This window comes from Melospiza georgiana, chromosome 11 (assembly GCF_028018845.1).
Source record: "Melospiza georgiana isolate bMelGeo1 chromosome 11, bMelGeo1.pri, whole genome shotgun sequence".
Lineage (NCBI taxonomy): Eukaryota > Metazoa > Chordata > Aves > Passeriformes > Passerellidae > Melospiza > Melospiza georgiana.
This window is the reverse complement of record NC_080440.1, coordinates 6,538,309-6,561,853: the sequence shown is the minus strand read 5'-3', so window position 1 is coordinate 6,561,853 and position 23,545 is coordinate 6,538,309. Positions and strand designations below refer to the sequence as shown.

At 45.4% G+C, this 23,545-nt stretch overlaps 1 protein-coding gene across 1 annotated transcript in view; it reads right to left on the bottom strand.

The window, feature by feature from the left end:
* Window positions 1-4,282: 4,282 nt before the first annotated feature.
* Window positions 4,283-23,545, bottom strand: part of ADAMTS9 (ADAM metallopeptidase with thrombospondin type 1 motif 9) — a 76,345-nt gene continuing 57,082 nt past the window's right edge. Inside the window, exons 30-40 of the mRNA XM_058032174.1 lie at window positions 20,564-20,737; window positions 15,070-15,240; window positions 13,370-13,564; window positions 11,414-11,546; window positions 11,077-11,171; window positions 10,826-10,920; window positions 10,598-10,731; window positions 8,969-9,060; window positions 7,385-7,489; window positions 5,321-5,415; window positions 4,283-5,027 (exon numbers count right to left, since the gene is read on the bottom strand). Of these exons, the coding sequence (XP_057888157.1) occupies window positions 5,326-5,415; window positions 7,385-7,489; window positions 8,969-9,060; window positions 10,598-10,731; window positions 10,826-10,920; window positions 11,077-11,171; window positions 11,414-11,546; window positions 13,370-13,564; window positions 15,070-15,240; window positions 20,564-20,737 (1,284 nt within the window). The 3' untranslated portion in view covers window positions 4,283-5,027; window positions 5,321-5,325. The remainder of the gene's footprint in view (window positions 5,028-5,320; window positions 5,416-7,384; window positions 7,490-8,968; window positions 9,061-10,597; window positions 10,732-10,825; window positions 10,921-11,076; window positions 11,172-11,413; window positions 11,547-13,369; window positions 13,565-15,069; window positions 15,241-20,563; window positions 20,738-23,545) is intronic.

Genomic DNA, 23,545 nt, shown 5'->3' with positions numbered 1-23,545 from the left:
CCCTGCCTCCCCCTGCACCCTCTGCCCCACATACAAAGGGTTTTGTATTCAGAGATTACTCCAGACTTCTGGCTCTTCTCCTCATACTGTCTCTTCAGAAATGGAGACACTGACTACCAACACATGTTTAATTAGCTGCAGCTTGATCTTGTTGCTGGCGGCTCAGACTGATCATTAGAGCCAGGCATGTGCCAAAACCTGTGAGGAGATGTAATGTGGAAACCATTCTGCTCCCAGCAGAACTGAGGTTTTCCTGGTGGAAATGGATTGATGGGCACGGCCTCAGCCTCTGCATTTCATATCCTGCCTTGAAGGACCTGGATCAGTGTCACAAAGGAGAAATGAATTTCTACCTCCCCTTACTTAAACGGTACCTACATCAGATCTTCTTGTACTTACAGTCAACAGATCACAGCTCCAAACACTTCAAAACCAATATTTATAACTAGAGAGACACAGAAGTAATTTTATGGAAAATTTCACAGGTTGTTTGGGGTTTTTTTTTTTTTTTTCAATTGGAACAAACAAAAGAAACCTCCCCAGGAAATATAGTATAAAAGGCATTTGGGTTAGGTCAAAATATTATGCCTTTTTTTTTTCTTCTGAAATCCGTGCCTTGTATTTTCAAATGTTAAATAGCTGGAAAATTAAGCCAACTTTGAAGTGGAAACTCAGACTCTTCTCTGAAGGCTGAAAATAACTTCTTAGCATTCTTCATCTCGCTATTGCAAAGAGAGGTCAGAAACTTGTCAGCTAAATCTGCTTCTGGAAAGCTACAATTCCAATTGCCTGGATCACTTCACAGGCGAAAATACTTGGAAAATGTTGGAGTGAGACTGACAGGCACCACTTTCGGTCATCAGCTTCCTCCTCCTGCTCGATGCAAGCCGGAGCTGCCTCCAGGAATCTGTTCTGCAGAGGGACTCATCCCCTCCCACACCATGACCAACACCACAAAGGGCTGCGACTGCTGGATGAACTGAAACACTTCTCTTACAACGACCTGGTTGAAAGGGTTCTCCATTTGAAGGGTTCGAGTGATGGGAGAACTTAGGGCATGGGCTGAGCCACTTGAGCTGTTAATGACGCCTGGGTTGGGTTGAATTCCTGTGCCTTTGCCTGGTGATGGGAGGTGTCTCACCTCAGTGCTCTTCCCCTGACAGAACGCTTTCTTCTGAGTCAGCCCTCAATCATCTGTTTGAGGAGTTGTGTTGGAAAGACTCAACAGAACAGGCTTCTCTGCACTCTTCAATTTTCAAAGTCTGGCTATGAGGAAAGGAAGGAAAGGAATCAAATGTCCTGATTTGGGACTAATGCCTTGAGACACGCCTTTCCAACAGCCTTCAACAAAATGCGTTTTATTTTTCTGTAGAAGAAAAATGCCCATCACTGGGGCAGAAGGCCAAAGTGATCAAGCATCACCTCTATCTCTGCAGCTGCACAAAGAGACTGAAGAATTGTCACAGAATCTCAGCACTAAGCACACAGAACCTAAGCACTGAAAGTGTTAAAATGCCCTTTCATTATACAGGGCTGGAAAGTTAAATATGATTCAGGGTCTGTGTATTAATTCCACAGCAGCTGACATTTAAAGTCTGTGTAATAATTTATTAAGGATAAATTATAGAAAAGCCATTTTTACGAGATTGGTCATTTAAAGTAAGAATTGAGGTTTTGAAATACTGCATGTTCTGTTCTCTGCATCTGACAGTGTTTCAGACAGCACCAAGGGGGGAATCCTCTCTCCTTTGAAAAAAATAGAAGCTGGAAAAGGCTAGACCTGCCAGCACTAAGAGATCTGCAGCATTTTCTGAGACAAAGCATGAGGAACATATAAGGGAAGACAGAAATTGCAACTTCACTCTTACCTGCAGTATCTGGGGCAGTGGTGATGTAACACTGGTTGCACTTCAACACTTGCTTGTCATCCTGGGAGGCAGTCCCTACATTTGCTTCCTTTTAAACTAAATTTCTCCTGCCTGAATTTTCTTGTATATTTGATACTATCTTTTCCAATTTAGAAAAGTTGATTTTATTTTGCACATTTCTTTCCATAACACTAGAAGCAGTGTGGACCAGGCCATTATCCCAGCTCATAATTCAAAAACATTTGCAAAATGAACTGCTTGTCTCCCTTACATGCCATGTCAAAGGATGTCCCTGGTCATTGAAGGCAGCACCAGCCAGTCACCAGACACGTCTGAACAATGCATGGGACATCTCTGAGATGTGCTTATGTATATCATGCACCTAGGAGCAGTCCTCTCTGGACAGAAACTTGGGAGCACCAGCCTCTCCAGCCATCAGGACATGAGTGGGTGGTCATGGCCATTCTCCAAGGTGGTCCCTGGTCCACAGACTCCAGCACAGGTTTGGGGCAGGGTTCCATATAAACAACATCCCTCATTCCTTTTGCATGGGACAATTAAACCCACACCTTGGAAATAAACACCAGCACATAAAAAAAATGTTTACCATTAAATGTATTATTCCCTTGTGTACAAAGTATTTTGCCTCTATTGTAGGACAGGTACTGAAATACGATGGCAAATGCAGCAAGACCATACAGACATGTCATACAGGTATTCTCATTTCCTTTTGAGTATAAGCAGAAAGAAAGGAAACATTGTACAGGAAAGTGCTTGCAAAAAAATACCCCAGTTTGTAGAAAAATAATGGCATTGATATACAAAACCCAGAGTTCTTTCCTGAACAAGAAACGTCTCTGATCCTCAAAATCTGCTCTATTTAATGATGACCATTAAGGAATATCAGGATCGGTGCTCTGTCATTTTTTTCCCTTTTAGTTTACTTTGTATTTTTTAGGTTCTGATAACTCTGTTAATAGCTGCCTTGAAACTATATGGTAGAAATGAATTTGTACAGGTCAAAATAGTATTTCTTTTTATAAATAGCCATTCACTTCATTTCATTTCACTTACAGTGGTAAAGCACCACAATTTCTTTCTGAACTTCATAGTGCAATTTTCCCTTTTCCCCTACAGAATTTACACATAAGCAATTATCATTAGAAAATCACTATTCCATTATTACTCCTTTCCCCTTTCCCTTTTTTCCCTTTCTCTTTCCCTTTTTCCTCTTTCCTTCACCAATTCTCCAGCTCTGGGCTGTAGCACAGCCCTGCTCGCCTGTGAGGTGTCTCCCAGCTGACAGGAATGTGTCAATCCCTGATTGTCAGGCTGACAGGTTTCACTCCAAAGGCTGAGCACAGCCCAGCACACACAGGTTATGAATCCAGGGATCATTTATCACCATTGATCCAACCCTTTTGTAACACACTGATTACACATCCTTTGGGGAGCTCTGTAAAAGACTCACACAAGATCCTGAGGTTGTGTTTGGTAACTGCTTGCATCGAAAATGGAAAGAGTTATCTGGAGTAGCAGATAAGCCTCTTTTTTTTTCTAAACTGCTGGTAATTTTGTGCTGAAAAGCTTCCTTTCCTTGTACTTTGTGCTTCTGGCTGCCTTGACATAAAAGGTGGAAGGGCAGCACCTTGCTATCACTAAGTAAAGTTGTGGAGAAAGAGATAAGGGACATAGTCATAGACTACAAGAGTAACCTGGTCACATCACCCCCGTTATGTGCTGCAGAGCTCTGTGAAAGCGTGGCCTAAGGGCTATGTACAGGCAGGAGCCACCACACCTAAGGGACATGGCTCCTCAGTTTGATTAAAAAAAAGCCAACAGCAAATGTCTGGCTGTACATGGGAATGAGGAGAGGCAAGGAGCACAGATGCCTTACCAGAAGATCCGAAGCAACTCAGGAGTAGGCGTAAAGCAGCTTGCTTTAGAAGGGGGGGCAGAATCATCTGTAGGTACAGAGTGATCTTGCTGAAAGGAGGCAGCGAAGCCTCCCTCTGCAGATGGTCTGGGAGTGAGTAGGAAGCTGGGGAAATGCTGCAAGTGCCTGCAGGGGAGCACCCTGGCCAAGAGAAGGGGTGGCTTGGCTGGGTGTGCTGTCCCCATCCCTGGGCGTGCTGTCCCCACAGTGCTCACCAGCCCCAGGGGGAGGGAGCACCACAGGGATGCTTTTGTCCTCACGCTAGGATTTTGTAACAAAGTCTGTAAGAAACTACATCTCTTGTGAGAACACAGCCCAGGGAAACATATGGCCTGATCAGCCTGTCTGGGATGAGTTAATACCCCGCTTCCAGATGGAGTCAGGAAGCACAGTGGCACATGGAATTAGGAGACAAAGATACATTTTTTTAAAAAAGTGAGTTCACTTCAGAACCCTAAAAAAAGGGGGCTTGAGCTGAAGATCTGAAGATCCATCTGCAGCAATTTTGCTAAACCTAGGGTAGATCTTGATTGATTTGAATTGCCTGACAATTTTTCTGCTTTATCCCCTTCTTCAATGATAAAGGCACTGGATTAACTAAAACTAGAGAGCATTAATAAATATCATGTTAGCACCAAACCAGTGCTTTCAGCACTGGCCACAGAGGTCATGTGAAATTCAAAACATACCTAAAAGATAAAGATTGCTAATGCAACTAGCACAGTATTCATTGTCATGTTTTCCTTGAGTGCTGTCAGCCTAATCCCTAAAAATAAAAATTTAAGCACATCTTGTCTAATTTCCTTGCATAAAGACAGATTGAAATGCCAAAAATACCCCTATGCAGATTGTGTAGCACCGTGGAGGGCCAAAGCAGCCCATAACTGAAGGAAAATTACTGACTGTAAGTAAACAACTGAATACAGTGACAATTAAGTATCACTTGTCATAATGCTACATATAATGTAGAGTATGCAAAATGCAGTGGTTTGACTGCAGGATTTAACAATAAAAAATAAAAATAGTAAAAGCAGCCTTAATATAATGATTTTACGTACAAAAATATTAAATCAAAATAAATAATCCCAAACATAAATATTATACTGTACATTAGGAATATGCAATCTATATACACATATACACAGATATAAAAGTGGAAGGCAGAGGTATTGCATCACTATCCTTCATCCATCTCTCATCTCCATTGGCTGCTCCCAGAGAACCTGGAAAACACAGAAAAGCACATTTAGAGTGATCCTGGCCTCTGGAACAGGTCACCAGAGAAAGTGGCAAAAAACAGAGGAAAGGAGGTGCCAGTAATGTAGGGAGGTGTCTCCAGGTGACAGTTCTGGATCCACAAGGGTTCCTGGGGGAGCAGGGGACCCCACTGGGATGCTGTGTGGGGTGGGTGGCTGTCACCAATGCACTCCATGTCTTTTTGCAAGCATGGCCTGATCTGCTCCTTCAGGGCATTTTGGGGGAGATTCTCCTCATGCAGAAGCAGCTGAGAACTCACCACTGCTATAACACCTGAATGTCCAGGCCTGTTCCTGATGATGGAGTGCACTTCCCACAGTAACCACCACATCTTCCTACGACTTTGGTACCATCCTGCAGGCAAAATCAGAAATAACAGCTCAGTAAGAGCTCAGGAATTCCATGCTGTAGAAGGGCCAGATCTGGGTTACTCAAGCCATGGTTTTTAGGGTGTATAAGAAAACAAATGATGCCAAAATCAGTCTATGAAATCACTGCTGTATTCAAATATACACAAAGGTAATTCTCTTTAGCGCTAGCAGGTCAGATGGTGGACACAAATAGGAAAGGGTAGTTTTGATTTAATAAATTGCAAGCTGCCCAAGGAGAAGGTCATTTGGAGGGTATCTCAAGGATATCTGCTTTCTCCAGTTTGCCCCACAGTGAATAACAGGAATGAGTAGAAATCTTGGCTCATGCAAGAACAAAACCAGAACTCTGGACCAGTAACAACTGCACAGCTCTGCCTGAGCATGGGAAGGGCATGGAAAGGGTATTTGCAGGCAACACCAGGAAACATCCACTTGGAAGGGAAAGTCCTGGAGTGGCTCCAGAGACAAGAGAGGAGGGAAAGTGACAGGGTGAGGTGATGTCACTTGCTGAGGTGCCAACCCTCCTCCCCTTCCCACAGCCAGTAGGGGTAGGTATGGAGTGGTCCTGAGGTTGACCTGGTCTCCAGGTGAGCCCAGCAAGCAGGGTGCAACTCTGGGCTTGAGTCAGGAGATTAATACGTCCATCTGGCCCTCCTTACCTCACCTCTGCAGAGTCTTTCTCCTCTTTTGGTCATTAGAATGGACAGACGGTCCTTGAGGGGAATTCAACCCTCAATTACCAGAAAATTAGACTTAAGCACACAACAAGCTTGCACAAAGCACTTATTTTTAAACGAGCTCCACCCTGCCCTTGACATTATTGATCTGTGACTGCAGCAGGCTGCTATCATCTCTTCTCACTGCACCGTTCTTTCTTCTGCTCCTGCAGGCAATTACGCCCTTGGAACAGCTCTTGACAGATGCCACCAGGTGATGGAGGATTTCTGAGCACCTCTATTCCTTAAAGTTGTTTTAATTCTGCCAGCCATGATGTTTTCTGCAACCCCAAAGTTGACTTCTCTCCCTTTAGAAGGAGAGGATAGAAAAGCACCTGCTGGAACTGACATACGGGGCTGGTCCTCTTCCACCTGTAGTGTGGTCAGATCTGTAGCATTAATTCTCCCCTAAGAGACCAGCACAGAGGAGACTCATGCTCCCCAGAGCCAGGGGGAGACTGAAAGCAGGACAGGAGAGGATATTTTGCCAATTGCTGTTTGTTAAATGATGGTGACCTCCTTTGGAGAGTTTTAACAGGGGCAATTCAGATGACTCACACGAAATAACAGCCAAAAAAGCAATCCCGGGTTTCTACCATGTCAGAATATGACACAGAAGCAACAGAGTGAAGACACACAGTGACTGCAGGAGGTGTTAACAGGCAAATTAAGCAGTACAAGTACAAATTTGGCTGTGATTGTGAAGGGCTGCCTGGCTTACCCTGAGGTTCCAGCCTGCAGAGCCCCAGGCAGTGACAGGGGATGGTGCCTCTGCAACACTCCAGTGACTTGAGACTTTCCCAAGGAGATAAACCCAGACCAGACCAGCAGGAAGGTCCACATCCTCCACGCTTTATCAGCCATGTGTTGGGAACAATTCCTGCTCAGGGCACTTGCCTGGCACCAGACCCTACCTGCAGGTCCAACTCTGAAGCCCTGACCCTGTCCTGCTGCCCTGCCTTGTGATGCACACTCCATGCTGGACATCTCAGGCAACTGATTAAAGATCTGTCTGCCCCACAGCACTCAGCACTTTCAGCCTCACAGTTAATCAGGCTCACTAATTAATTGCAATAACTCAGATCAAGTTAAACCCACAAAGGCCTCGCCCCTCTACAATTACCTACAACACTTTAATATCAGATGTTCATTTTTTGTTAGTCTCTATTGGAAGATGTTGCCATGAATGACAATGTAGTGAGGAGCAGGTATAGCCATAATAAAGTTACAACTTACTGGGGATTTCTGAATTTCCGACACGGCGTAATTCCCTTGTGAGAGCCACTTGGCTGTTCCCACCAGGGACAGGCCTGTCCCATACAGGTCTATGCTGAATCGACCCTAAAAAACAACAAGAGCCTGGTTATCCCAGAATGCCACGCTCCAGACTCCCAGCATGCCACGGTGTCACTTTTCTAGCAGCATTTGACAGCAGCGTTTTCCTCGTTTTCCATTGCTCTGACCATGGTCATTGTACAAATCACAGCACGGCTCACATTAGGAATTTCTTCTCCCTGGTGGCTGCAGAGAAGGAGGGGTTTCAGATTGCTTTTGAACTGCTGCCTTTTCCCCCAGGTTTTCACTGCTTCACCCCGGTTTTGCACTGCTTTACCCCGGTTTTGCACTGCTTCTTCTCTGCCGGCTGAGGGCATTGTTGGCTTTCCCATGGCAAACTGCAGAGCCTGGTGCTCCAGCAGCTGATGGGAAGGAATTTCAGGGATGTTCTGCAGCTGCTCTCACTGCTCCCTCCTCAACTGGAGAGGGCACACTTGGCCTTCTTTTCCACTGGCTTTTTTTTTTTTTTTTTTTTTTTTCCCAGACTAGTGAAATAAAAACTCTTCCATCTCTTTAAAGCACTTAATTCCACATTTTCTCAAAATGACAAAGATGGATGGAAAATTAAGGACTATGCCAGCATCCAACACTCAGCCCCCCAGCCCTCCCCTCACCCCAATGGCAGACTCCAGTCCTGCCAATTTCTGGACCCATGGAGGGATCCTTTGGACACATCCCAGGCTGACCCACAGCCCAGCAGGGCCCTGCAGTACCAGATGGTGTTAGCTTTGCTCCTTGCACTTGCTGCCTTGGGTATGCTGATTTTCTGTGAGGAGCAAACGGGCTGGGTCAGGTGGATGGATATTAACATTTATGAGCATTCCTGAGGTAAGCAGTCAATCCCTAAGCTGCTGAGCTGTGCAGCAAAGTGTCAGCTCTGGAAGCAGGGAGGGAAGGAGATGGAAAGGTTTGCCCTCTGCTGCTGCTCTGACTCCCTGTTAATGCCCTTTGCCAGTAATGCCCACCCAATACCTTGGACTGTCCAAACAGATCACTTGCCAGTGATCATTTAACAAACATTTAACCATCATTTAACAAACAAAAATAGGTGTGCTGGGAACATGCAGCAAGTCATCCCTAACAGTGTTATTTGTTTCCTACAGACTTGAAAAGCATCTACTCCCTGCTGCTCTCTCTGCCCAGCATTTCCACCAAGTCCTGTCATGGACTGATCCCCCTGACTCCAGCCTAGTTCTCTCCCCACAGCCTCTTTCTTCTTCCTTTTCTCCTTTACTGGGGCCTTAGGGAATGTCTCTTAGGCAGCCACTGGCCTGATAACATGGAAAATGGAAACTACTTTCTTCCCTTTTCACAAAAGGAACTTTCTCCATCACTTTCTCCCTCTTCACAAAGGGAAAAGTTTCAGATCGCTGAGATAAGAATGTGCCACTCACTGAAGTTGGGCTGCTGCGATCAGCAGTAATTAATAGAGGGCCTGAACAGAACAAATGGCACCAATTCCTGTTAAATGCTCTTGTCAAATACCTGCGGGCATTTGGCAGCGCTGTAGCAGTCCCCAGCAGTGGCATAAGGAACAGGTCGTCCATCATGTGTCTGTGCAAACTGTAAATCAGTTGCTGTGGAGAAGAGTTGGTGAATAACATGGAAAGGAAGATGCAGGGAGAGAGACAAAATAAATGTAAACATGCTCTTTGCTAATGTTTAAATTCACCAAAGCTGGCTTCCTACATTAATGTAGGAAGTCAAGACGTCTATATTTTTGTGATATCAATATTACTATATTTTTTAATATTAAATATCCTGATTCATCCCACATTTGATTCCCAGCACATGAGCACTGAATTTAACAGGACACACTCAGTATTTACAGCTCAGTTTAAATCTGTTGGTGATTTAGGAACAAGGTATAAATAACAACAAAACTCAAACCCTTAACTTGGGGTTTATTTCGCTTTCAAAAAATTCCCCACATTCAAAAAGGCTCCAGCACCTTCTAAGTCTCTCTTTTAAACAAAAGCAAACAACATCTCTGCTCTCCTGGCTGCCCCAGCCCAGGGGTCGGGTTTTCAAAGGGAACTGGAGTATTTTGCTCTGGAGGGATCTGAAGTAACTGAGACTCATTTAGATGGGGATGTGAGATAGCTCCTGCCTGACAGAGGTAGGTGCCCAGCTCCTTTTGAAATTCAAAGGGAGCTGGTATCAAATTCCCAGAGGGTGGTTCCTTTGAGATCTTTACCTAGGAGCTTTTACAGATTATTAGTTGCTTTTTACAGATTGATAGACTGGGAGGTCTTGAAAATTAAGTGATAAAACCCACTTATCAGATGAGGAGTCGTTTTACAGGGAAGGATTTTGATTCGCTAAAAGACCACTTAGCTATTTACTGAATGAACTCCCAACAATATGTTGTATTTTTAAAACACTTGCTGAAAACTGATAGCAGTGGAGTCAGGGGACTGAAACCATAACCCCATGGAATGCTACAGGGTCTCTGGTGGTGGGATGGGCTCCCAGCTCACAGGAATGACAAAAGGGACAGTGTGTTACTCTTATTGCACAGCTAGATTCTCTTTCTCCATTGCAAATCTATGTTCCCAGCCCTCAACAAAAGTTATTTTCCTGTGGTCTGGCTCTGCTGAGAGACTTCTCTGCCCTGGCCACTGGGAATAGCATCCCCACCCCAGTGGAGACCCCTGCACTGGGATCTCTCTGAGTAAAATGGAGGGGGGTACAGGAGTGGGGCAGCTCCTCCCTGGTCAGGCTTTGTGTCTGAGTCCATTCTGAAAATAGGGGACCAAATGAAATAAAATAAAATAAAATAAAATAAAATAAAATAAAATAAAATAAAATAAAATAAAATAAAATAAAATCCTTCACAAAATGCACTGGGCTTCTGGGAGTATGCAAATACTCATTGTGCAGAGCAGATACAACAGGAATTGCCTTAGTATTTTCCTGTTTTACAGAGAAATAACATGAGCATCTCTGATGTACTCAGTCTCCCAGTGTAAAGCAGCAAACAGGTGACCAAGTCTAAAAGCAGGAATTCTCAAGAATATTGCTCACTAGAGTACCACTGCTCGCTTGTAGTTACCGCTATATTTGTGTAAAATAAACATTTTTTTTTAATGGCAAGGCCCTGTTTTTACTCACTTATTATTTGCATAGTGTTCAGGTCCAGCCTTACTTTGCTGAAGGAGGAAAACCCAGCTGCTGTGTAATCTTTCCTACACTGGCAGTCTTCTCGTCTGCTCCCGTTATACGGACACTCGGTCGGGTTATGCAATCTGAATCAAAAGAAAACCCTTTCTACTCATGACCAGGAAATACTGCCATGGAAAACAAAAACACTGTGAGGTTCATGATTACAGGATTTCTTACCTGTATCCATACACCTCTGAAAAATTCTCTGCATCCCCGTTTACAAGGGTCACATACTCCTTTGGGCTGTCAGTCTGCATCCCAGAGCAATACACCTGAGAGAGAAAGAGAAGCCAGGATTGTGTCATGTGCAAAGGCATCACTGAGACAACCAAAGGCAGAAAATCCAAGAGTGGAAGTCAAGACCACAGGCAGGGTCCTCTTGAACCTTCAGAAAACCCATGAAGTATCATTCTGTTGCTGAAATGCACCTTTAATGTCTTTCCTTTGACTTGCAGGAAATATTCACCATCTTCAGTGACACCTTCAAGATTTTTAACATCTTTGCAACTCCTTGGTAAGTCACCTGAAACAAAACAGAAATACTTGTAGTCACTGAACAACTATACATCAAAATTTATTTTGAATCTGAGGCTTCCAAAACATCAAAACATCTTTTTTTATTTTTAACAGCTTTCCCTGAAGTGTCTTAGTCCTTACTTGGATGGCTCCCAATGCTTGGAAATACTGTAGATCTCTAGGAGTTTGAGGGGAAAAGATGCTGAAACCATGAGAAAGGCAAAAGAAGGTGTAAATCTGCAGACTTACAGTCATGGACATTGTGACATGTCCTCCTCTCTTCAGGTTTCAGGTCCACGTGGCACAAGCTGCTGAGCTGGTCGTCATTGGTCAAACACTGCACTGAGCGGTGCATGACCCCAACTCCACAGGTGACAGAGCACTGCGGGACACAAGACAGAGATTCCTGCTTTATCTCAAGGGTTTATGGGCTCCAGAAAGAACAGAGACAGATGGTTTCCCTTCTATCAAGAGACAGCAGCAAAGACTTCAATCCCGTGAAGTGTTCAAACACAGGCTTAATTTTAATCAAATGAGTAGTCCCTTCGGTAATTAATCCCTTCCTTATTATCATTGATTACTTCAAGACTACCATACTTTGCTCAGTGTTTGCACACTTTGCTGGATGAGGCAGTTTGTTAAAGGGAACCATGTGCTCAAGTGAAATTGCTTATTTTTCATATTAGGAAGATTGCTGTTTTCCATGCGAATTGCACAAAAAAAAAAAAAAAAGGAGTCTCAAAATCTTCTGTCCCCTACCATGCTGGGAAAATGGGTACATCTGTGCAAACACTGGGTCATCCTCAAACCATCCAGTCTAAGGGCAATCCTAAGGCTGAAATTGTACAAATTGCAGGAGGTACCAATCAGCAGAGCATCCAGCTACTGAGTGTGGGCTGTGGGAGGTGGGAGCACCTTGCTCCTCCATCCACAACTTGTTCTTTCAAGTACTTGAGAAATGAAGTTCAGCTCTTTCTACTGCTACCAGGCTAGGCTATAAAGAAAATGAAGTTGCTCAAACATTTAGAAATTATTATTCTAAAGGAATACACCATGAAGAAGATGGTCTTCAACGGCTCATGGTATTCACAACTTGGGCATTTACTCTTTATCAAGTCCAGTTCCATAAAATTTAGCTGAAGCGCTGAGTAGGACTCTCTCTGTCCATCAAAGGTGATGGCATTTTACATTAAATCCCTTTCAAAATCACAGCTGACAAGGGTCATGGCACTTGGTGGTCATTGGGACATTCAGCAGCTCAAAGTGAGGAGAAAGGTGTTGCTCTCTGAAATGAGTGCTCTTTGCAGTGAAGTTGGATTAATGACTTGGGTATTTTGCACTTAAATTCTGAGGGAAAATACCAATTAATTGATGCTGAGGTATTTGCTATAACTCCTACCTGCTGACTCACAGGGAGGATCTGAAGCTTCCTATGGGGCAGGAGGAACTTAGGTTTCAAATGGCTTTGTCAGTTACCGTGACAACTTCTACTACATTTTACTTGGCCTGACACTCATCGCCTTGTAAAGGTTTGACAAATTCCTACAAATGCCTGAGCTGGGTTAATAAATCAAGTTTATGGGAGAAACATCACATTTCAAAGAATGTCAGAAGCCCTAAGAAGTGAAATGTTATCACCTTAACTAAAATTTGATCTTGTAGTTCAGGTCCCAGAAGAGGCTCAAAACAAATAACTTTAGCAGAAAGGCCAGGTTCTTTTCCCTGACCTGTCCCAGCATTTGTGAGAAGGAGGGGGAGGAAAAAACAAGAAAAAAATAGTTTTAAGGTTCAAATGACCAGTGTTTCAGCCTAATGCTGGCTCCCAAGTCTTTCTTATACATGTGGCCAAGTGGGATCAACTGCAGTTGCCAGTGACTCACCAATGCTTCTAGCACAAGGCTTTCAAACCCTTGTTTTCTGCAATGACTAAGCATGCAGCATGGCCATCAACATGGCCACAAACGTTGGCTACATCCCAGTTTTCATGAATGATCCTACTTGTAGCTGCTGGGACTCCCCCATACGAAGGGGTTCAGTCGGAAGTATGGAGCCCTACACACACCAGGCCTGCTGCTGCACCAGAGTATTCCATGCATTAATTTAAGCATCTCTAAAACATTCCCCTGCCAAACCTTTGGTCTGTGTCTAAACAAACCCCAGGTTGTTCCATTCTTTTTGGCCAAAAAAGAAGCTTGCCCGACTTACGCTTCCCCAGTTGCCGACGCGCCAGGAGGCCGAGATGGGGCACTCTCCGAGGTAGCAGGGCTGGATGTTGGGGGGCTGTGTGCCAGGACAGTTGACCATGTTCTGGTAGCCATACTCATAGTGGTCCTTCCCGGTGTAGATCTCACTGCAGGACACGAGGCGCTGCCTGTAGCCCTTCCCGCACGTGACGGAGCACTGCGGGCACAGCAAGGAGCGGTGAGCACCACCTGCTTCAGCAGGGCTGCCCAAAATGGGAGGGGAGGAAACCAGGCCTGACAGCTTTCAACACAGGAAACTGATTCAAGGGATCACTGGGTTCCATTTAAGCCAGTCATGAATATTGTAAGTGGCTACTACGAGTGGGCTGGTGCCTGACATTGTCTTTGGGCACCCAGTTCCTCTCTGGGCTGGATCTACAGCTGCTCCAGGACTCCCTGCTCCAGGCTGGCTCCTGGCCATGTGTTATTTCTTCCCAACCACAAAGAAAGGAGCAGAAGATCCATGGGAATTTGGAAATGCCTCTATTAGTTGTTTTGGTTGGGTGGGTTTTTTTTGCCATACATACAGAGAGATAGAAAGGGGTCAAGGTTGACTCTGAATTGCAGGTACTTGTCAGCAACTAGGAGAACCAGAAGAACCAACAACCAGAAGAATGAGAAATTTTTCATCGTAATTAGAGGATAAACAGCACTTCTGCCTTCCTCATCAAAGGACTGAGTGGGACCTGGGAGAGCCAAACTCTGGCTCTGTAAGATCTCTTTACCTCTCTGTCTTCATGGGCCTGAGTGCTCCCAGGTGGTCTCCCAGGCACTGGGGGTGGGTAGAGGGTGCCTGGGCAAGGAGCAGCCAGAGCTCCAGCCTGACAAGCACCTCAATATTTCTCTTAAGAAACCACTCAGCAGACCAGGCTGCTCTGAGATTTTCTTATGTCTCCACATTTCTCCCTCCTTGCACTATCTCAGGTGGCTGGGCTCTCCTTCCCCTCAGTCCTGCCATGTTTTCCTTTTTCCCTTTTCTCGTTCTTGCTCTTTAATCAGTGCTGTGTCAGCAGCTGCCTTGTCATTTCCCTCTGCTGTTTCTCCAACTGGAAAGTAATCCTTCACTGGCTGCAGAAGGAAACAGGCTGAGATTAGCCTGCGTCCTCCCGCACGCGGCGCCCGCTGCAAGGAAAACTCATCTATTTTCCCTGCCTCCCAGCTGGGAGGGTGAATGGCCTGCCTTCCCTCACTCTGGGTCCTTGCCCCTGCAAAGACAGCACTGAGGAAGGATGTGCCCCCATGGTCACCTCCAGGCTTGCCTCTCCCCCATGATGCACATCTGGACCCTTGTACAACTCACAGGGCCCCAGAGCCCCCAGGGAGTGGATGGGAATAAAACCAATTAATTAAATAAATGAACTAAACCAGCAGAAAACCAAAGAGGGTGCCTGTTGAATGCACTGTGCTTTGGAAGAAAATTGCGTCCAGATAATATTAGCTAGGACCCTGAGCACGCTGCTTTTACTCTTTAATAACCTGGTTGTCGGCCACAGCCCAGCTCCTTTCTATCCAGCAGGGAGACTGCACACCGAAATAAACCAAAAAATAAGATTTCAAACCCACGGCCTTGCCTTGCCAGCGCTGATTGATTTGGGCTGCAATACCTCAGCAGGGGCAGCGTTGAGAGGAGGTCAAGGATGCAGGGGCGGGACGGGGCCTCACCTCTGACCACTCTCCGGTGATCCAGATGTACTCGCAGGGCGGCAGCGCGCAGCTCTGCACCTCGGCCGGGCGCTCGCTGGGCTCGCAGCGGCCGCTGCTCTGCGGCTGCTCCTCCTCGTCCACGCACAGCACCTCGCGGAACCGCGACGCCTCCCCGCACGTCTTGGTGCACTGTGTGCGACAAACAGCAGCTCAGGCAGCCCTGTGGGGCTCCAAGGGACGAACCCACGCCCCAGCAACCCCTGTAAGCTGCCACTGGTATCCCCTGGGGGAGGATTTCCCACCAGGACCTGCTGTGCCCCATGCTGCTGCCTGTGACAAACTGCTGCTGACCTCCGGAGTACTGACCCACGTCCCCAGGAGAGAGCAGAAACCAAGGCAGCAGGTATTGGGATGGGGTAGGTGTGGGGCCCAGCTGTGGTAGGATCAAAACATGCAGGGTTGGGCATGCTGGGCCAGGAGATAGGGCCAACCCCCATTATTTCAGCCCCTAGTGAATACAGCTGTTTGGAGAACGACAACTCGACCATCTCCCGTGCAAAATTCACACTGCTGCACCTCTGGCTGTGGCTGGTGTGGGGGGAGCTCCTTCCCCAGCTCTCTGCTTTGGCATGGGGCACACATAATCATAGAATCATCATAGAATAGTTTGGGTAAAAACAACCTTAGAGACCATCTCATTCCAACCCCCTGCCATGGGCAGGGACACCTTCCACTAGAGCAGGTTGCTCAGAGTTTCACCCAACCTTGGCCTCAAACACAGCTCTACAAGCACTGCAGCGCAGGCAGCCCTGCAGGTTTATTCTCTTTTAAACACTGCCCTGCCTGATATTAAGATCAACCCATGCCAGACAAGTACAAGTGCTCCCCAGGTCCTTCTGGAGATTTCAAGGACTCAGTTCTTTCTCTCCTTGTCACAGAAAAACGAGCCTGACTGTGAGGCTGTGTTCCTGGGAGTGAGGCTGTCCTTGGAGGGCATCTTAGAAAAACACATAAAACAAAATAAATCAGTGTAAGAGCAGCTGCCTAGATAAAACCCCATTTTCTTTTAGTTATTGCCTGTAATGGACTTCTAACACTTTCAACTAACTGGATTAACGAGGAGAAAAATGCATGAAAATAATCATTTATAGAACATGTAGGGAATGTCTTCCCCTTAAGGAAAAGGATAAAACATCCAATCAGACCATCCCTATCTGTACAGAAACACTGCTTGAAGTTACCTAGGCTTGGAACACTGTGCCAGTTTAATCTAGTTGGAGTCTTACCCTCCAAACATCATTTCCAGCCTCCCTGAAGCAAATCCTGTTCTCCTGGCTGGCCAACAATTAGGAAGATATTAGTGGGTTCAGTTAATTGCAAAATGCAGGCACTGTCATGGCCTTGTTACTGTAATTGGCTGTCAGAACCAGGATTGTAAATTATTTGAGAATATTGAAAATTCAGATCAATGTGTGGCAGCAGCAGCAAACCAGGAGAGCAGCAGTGAGCACATCATCATGTGGGGTGTAAATATTTAAAACTGGGGCAAAGTGGAAAGGGATGGGGAAGGAGAGGCAGCTCCACAAAGCAGCATTTATTCCAAAGGAATAACTTAGGAGCTCTTAGGCAACAGTCAACATTGCAAAATCTGCAGTCTGCCAGAAGACCCCAAGGGCTTTGTGTGCTTTCAACCTTATTTACTCTCTTGCTTTGAGTCCTTGGAGTGGAAGCTCCTTCTAGGTCTGTGCTGAAACATGGCAATCCTACAGGGGTTGGGGGAATTTGCTGGAGTGTGATTTCCCCAGAAAGCAAACAAAGTGAGCTATATTTGCCCATCTCTGATTATCTCCCTATTACATAAGTAAAAACTGAAAGGGGGTCATTGTGTGTGAATATGGCACCACTGCAGCTCCATCATCAGGGAGCTCCCCTGACAGCTCTCCAGGCACCTTCTGGGGCAGCCTGAACCCCAACCTTCCTGCTCACTGGGAGTGGGGTCACAGCATGCTCAAAGCTTCCCTCCTTTGGCATTTCCAGCCCAGTGAGGGGTCAGCAATACAAGGTGAATCATTCCATGGTCCCTCAGAGCCAAAGGAGGCACCTTGAAAGGAGAGGGAAGAACCAAGCCTGATTTTGTCTCATCTCCTTAATGTATATTTCAGACTAAATTTGTAAAGTACATTGGCTAATGCTTCACTTTCAGAGGGTAAACCATGTCTATGCCATCAAGGCATCTTCTAACAGTGGCTGTGAAGAGCTATCACATCAAAAGCCCATCCTTGTTTAAAATCATTACTTGCTGATGGAAGACTGGCACTCCCAAGCACATGCCAGCCTGATTTGGGTTTGTCTGCAAATAACAGTTGTGTGGCCAAATAAACCTGAGCCAGCTCTGTGCATTTTGTCATCATCAGAAATTGAAAGTTTGGCTATTTGTATTTTTAAGGGTAACTGGTAATTAAAATAATCCCACTGAAATATTAAATGAGGCTCAAAGACAGTGAGACCATCATAAAATAAGTCAAAGAGAAACACTGCAGAGGTTCCAATCAGCCAAAGCCAAAGTTATAAAACATTATTCATGTAGAAAGCAGATAGTTCAGCTAGCATGGGAAGGCTATTTTTCCTTTTAATGCAGTGACAGATTTTGCATGAATTCTCATGTTCAAGATTGATTTAAGTCTCACGCAAAACAGTGGGGCCAGGCTATAACAGCTATTGATAGCAAAATCTGAAAACAGGTCAGGCATTTGACAATATTTGTCTCTTTTGCCTCATTTCCCAAATTCTGAACTATTTTCCTGGCAGATCAAATTAAGGATCATTTCAGGCACTTCTGAAACTGCTTTAGAAGAGCAATAATAACAATTAAAACAACCCCAAAGGCAGTGCTTTGCAAAAGCATTGATTTTTTTTTTCTTTTTTTTTAGATAACAATCTAATGCAGAGATGAAATGTACCCCCCGTGCCATGAATGCTTGAAACATGCCTTGGGTAACTCTGCAATTCAAATCAGGCAAGGATGGCACAATTTCCCCCCAAAAAGACAAATGTCAAAGATTCAGGAGTTGGATGGCAGCTTCCAGAGCGTGCGCTGTCCTTCCACAGAGGCTCATATAAAAACTTTCTCCCAATTTTCCCTTTTTCTTTGTGACTCTAGTCTGAGTTCTTTTTTGACATTAGCAAGGCTCTTTCTATTGACTTTCTTCTCCTTGGTGAGGGCACTGAGAACAGGTGATTAATGTGATACACCAACAGAGCAATAAATGGTTTCCAGTAAATTTCATATTCCTTCTCATTGTCAAGACCAACACTTTTTTTTTCGAAACAACACAAGTACAACAACAAAAAGGAACAATTAAGAAACCCCAAACCCTCTTGAGAGATTCCCTTTAAAGATAAGGAATCAAGAACAAGACAGCACTGAGATGTTATTTATATCCTGCCTTCCATGTCAATTAGGGTTCATTGCTGCTCCCTGCTCAAAGAATACCAATGCAATCTGTGCCTCCTCATGGACACTGCCTATGGCTGGAGGGAGGTGCTATTCTGTTTTTTCACTGTGTACACCAGAACAAAATAAGAAGTGCTTGGAAGAAATGCTTGGAATGAGCCAGAGGGGCAAGCTCACATTGGGCAGCTCCTGCATTTTCCTGTTCATGGTTACTCATGAGTACTTATGAGGGTGAGGAAACCTCCAGTCCCTCTTAGTAAAGCTCCCTTGGGGAAAAATCAAATCTCCACACTTTGTTCAAAATTTGCCCAGTGCAATGGGGAGTCCTGGAAAATTTCAGAAAACATCAGTATTTGTATCCAATCAAGGGCTCAGAAGGGTGAGGGCAGGCGCCTCTCCAAACTGCTTTGAGAAGTTGCAAAGATAAGGGAGAGAGGGCAAGTTGGACTTGATGATTTTGGAGGACCTTTCCAACTAATGATTCTAAGATTCTACAAAAGGATGGGGCAGGAGTTGTTTCTTTCCAGGGCTGATTACAGCACCAGGTAAGGACTGGCACTACCTGCTGTTTGGTGACCTCTTTACTGCCTTTAAATTTATTCACTGAAGAAGTCAATGGGCTCTGTAAAACTAAAACTAAAACCGCAAGGAAGCTGCTGGAGCCCCCTCAGCTGTTCCTGCATTTCCTTTTCTGGCTGGGATGTTTCCATCTGCTACCACTGTGTGACCAGCCTGGCTTTTCCTCCTGCTGCTTCCCATCACTCTTCCCTGTGTCCTGGGAAGCAGCTGGGAGAGGACACAGCCCCTCTGGCCTCCTGCACTCGTGGCTGGGTTTCACAGGATTATAAACCCAACTTCCTAGCACTGCTGAGGCTGGGGAAATGAAGATAAACTTGTGTGTCCTGTTCCCGTCAGGCTGAGGCACCACATGCACGGGTTAAAAACAGAAAAAAACAGAATGAAAAGAATCATTTTGGTGTCTGGTCTGAGCTGCCTCTGCCAAAAACTTCTGGGCATTTGAAGGCTGACACAGCACCTTCTTGGCAGTGCATGGTGGGGCTCCTCCTGCTCAAAATCCCCTCATACTCCTACCACCCACCAGCCTTGAGGCCACTCATGCCCACATTGCAGGAGAGTTGGAGTCACTCCCTAAACCACTGGAGCAGCAGCTTTATCCCCAGTTTCAGTCTCAGGAGCTGTTTTTGATGGGAACTGATCTTGGTCACACAGAAAAGCATCATCTCCTACAGAAGACTTGATCTCAGCACTGCTCATGGTTTGATAAAACAGCAAAGACCCAGAGCTCAGTGAAAGGATAGGGATGTCAGATGGTGCTGGGGTAATGGGGCAGGAAAGAGGCAATTACCACTGCTCCCTAACTCCTCCAGACACTGGGCTCAGGCTGGAGCAGCACAGCAGGGCTCTGCCTCCTGGAAGAGACCCAAATCCATCCTACCCAAAACCTGCTCAGCATTTTCATAGGACCCAGCCAAACCCAGGGCAGCACAAGCAATAAATTAACCCTACAGAGGCATTTCTCTGCTCTGCATGAACTTTTTTTTTTTTTTTTTTTTTTTTTTTTGCAACCCCAGGTTGCAACCCAAACACCCTGACCCTCCAGCAGCACTCCCAGCATCATGGCACGCCTGAGAGCACAGAGCTGTGAGCTGGGGGAAGGAAGGGAGGAAAGAGAGGAAGGGAGGAAAGAAGGAGGGAAGGAAGGAAAGGGAGGAAAGGGAAAGGGAAAGGGAAAGGGAAAGGGAAAGGGAAAGGGAAAGGGAAAGGGGAAAGGGGAAGGGGCAGGGGAAGGGGCAGGGGCGGGCAGGGGAAGGGGCAGGGGCGGGCAGGGGCGGGCAGGGGCGGGAAGGGAAGGGAAGGGAAGGGAAGGGAAGGGAAGGGAAGGGAAGGGAAGGGAAGGGAAGGGAAGGGAAGGGAAGGGAAGGGAAGGGAAGGGAAGGGAAGGGAAGGGAAGGGAGAGAGGAGAGGAAGGAAGGGAAGGGAGGAAAGGGAGGAAAGGAAGGGAGGAAAGGGAGGAAAGGAAGGAAGGTTGGTTCTTACCGCCTGCCATTCCCCGGCTGCCCAGCGGTGCGTGGGGCACGGGGGGAGGTGACAGTCCCGCTGAGGAGGGGGCTGGCTGGCCGGGTCACACTCGGCCTCCTTGGGGCTGCTGCTGCTGCTGCTGTGGCACTGCACGGAGCGGCGCTGGACGCCCCGGCCGCAGGACACCGAGCACTGCAGGGAGGGACACAAGGTGAGTGCAGCTCCCATCGCAGACACCACAGTGAGTTCAGGGGGTCTGGGCTCTGCTCTGGGCTCCACGGCATCGTTAGCAATGATTAAGGATTCTCTTTAATAATATATACTAATGATGTTTCTAGCAAAAACCTAAAATTTTGGAATTTGAAAACAAGGTAGCAATGCTCTATCAAACTTCCAAGTGAGGCTTTTCATTGTGCAAGGGAAAACTGGGAATCTGAAGCTGGTGTGAACATTTGCTGTTGGCTTCAGTGGGGTCAGGACTTCCTGGACAGGATTTTTATTGAAAAATCTGTTTTTATTGCAAAATAGCAGTGCTGCAAAACCACCCTGACATTCCAGAGGTGGCCAGGCTCTGAGATTTGCTCTGAGTATTGCTTCTCAGGCACTGTTTCAAAAAAGTAATAGTTCAAAATACATCAAATGCCACAAACAGAGTGGGCTTTAATGAAAAGCAAACTTGGATTCTATAGAAGAAAGTGTGTAGCTGTAGAGAGGGAAAGGTGTGATACAGCTGGGATTTCTTTCATGCATCTAGACATGCACATGCACCAAGGCAGGGAATACAGTTAGGTTTTGAAAGCAAATGTCTTTTTGAAATTAACTGCATTTCACATTTCCTTCATTACACTGTGGGCACATTTTTCCCAACTTCAAGACACAGCAACAAATGCCTGCATTTTTCTGTTTCTCAGACATCTTTAAATTATTATCTATACTGCAATATTATTAACAGCTTATTTTTTCTTTCACGCAACATTTCTTAGTGTTGTGACTGCACACTAATGTGTTTAGCAGTACTTAATATTCCCCTGGAACAGATTCCTCCTGGCTAGACCTTAAAGTATACTATACAGATTTGGAGTACAGAGAATTTGCATTTTTAGAAGAAAGTGCATAAAAAATAAAGGTATGTATTAAAACCACAGCTGAATTAACAACTAATATTATTTATAACTAATATTACTTATTAATATATCAGGTACTAAGAAAATAAGTTCACAGTCTATTATTGCAATGCCCACTAAAATGAGCCTTCTTAAGGCAGGGAATTGAGTGGTACCTGATGGAGAAGCAATTCCCTTTTCTGTATTCCTCCATAATGCTCTTTGCTTTACTGTCCAAATACCCCATAAAGCCAAGAAAACCAGAGAAAAGCTGACTGTGACTATTTGTCTGGCTTCAGACATTCATAGGAGGGTGGGAGTATTTTTGTGTAGCTTTTGAAAGCAGCAGTGGGATTTCTGTCACTAGTGATGCAAATGCTTCCCATATGCTGCTGCTTCCCTGGGATTAACAGTGCTCTTTGTCCTACACATTCCATAGGGGACTCTCAAACTGAATAAAGGCACAAACTTGGAGAAACATACACACCAGGATGCCTACCATGCTCTAAGGTGTCTTTTGAGTTGCATTTATCACCAAAATAAAAAGCCCAGGTGTGGATAAAAGAGCGCAGGTGACACTGTGGCTTTTTCATGGGGGGCTGCACTGTGTGTGTGTGTGTGTGTGACACCTGGGTTTGGGGAGAGGATGGTCCCTGGACTGTGCCAGAAACTCCACCTGATGCTCTGCCTGTGTTTTTATACAGGGCTGGATTTCAGCCTGTAGCTGAAGTATGCAAGTACCAGACAGCAGAATAAATATTGGTATTTTTGTTAAAGGAAAGGTAAATGGCCATAATTGACACCACTTAGGAGAAACAAACACATTAAATCTGATATTTCAGTGCAGACATAAACACAGTTAAAACTTGGAGAAAAAGCCTTTTTAGAGATTTATCAAAAATGCTTTGCCCCAGGGAAGTGGGTTCTTAACAATCTAGAAAAGAACTAACCATGTTCTGAATACAAAACATCCAAAGAGAAAAAAACCTAGGATTGGAGCACCAGCACAGCCAGTGTTCAGCTGAGACTGGTTTTTAACCATTTCTGTATTTTTTGAGCTTAATTTTCTCAGTAATTCCTTTTCCAGAAGGCAAAACCCCCCAACATCTACCTAAAGGTATGTGCAACAGGTTCTGTGCATATATAGTGACACAAGGATGCACTTTTATGGGAGAACCTTGCCTTACTTCTCATGCAGACTTTTTGGTTTATTCAGGAGAAAAAGCACAGCAGCTCAGCTTTGGGATTAACATTCTGAGAAAATTACACCTTTAGAAAGTTAGGGGTTTTTAGATAATATCTAAGTGGAAACTGATCATGGCTCCTATTGGCAACAGTGGCACTGGAGATAGGGAAAGTCACATGAAGTTTTCATGCCCAGTTCATACCCTGATCTACTGTGTATTCAGAGCACCAAACTCGTGTCTGTTTCATGCTCTTAAGGAGAAGTTCAGCACCTAAATTTGGCTCCACAGCATTAAATCTCTGGCAAAGCCCTGAACACCCTTACAAGGGACCCAGAACCAGCACTTCCAACCTGTGACAGCCCCAACTCTTCATCGTCACAGGCAAAAAAAAATATGCTGCCAGCACCAGTGAGGCTCAGAGATCCATGCCACAGCATCTGATGGGGCTTTAAAAAGCCCAATTTGACATTGTAGCACAAATTTTTCTACCACTTTACTTTGTCCCCAAGCAAGATGCTGGCTGGCTGAGCACATCCTGCATCAGGAACCTGGGCTGAGGAGCTGCTCCTGGAAAAGCCTGTTCTTAGCCTTATCATTAGCATACAAATATTCCTTAATTGCCCAGTCACGAGAGATGACCTTAGACCATAAATCACCTCATCCTCCTATTAACTTGGGTTTCTTTCTCTAGTTGCATAAAATTAATATCC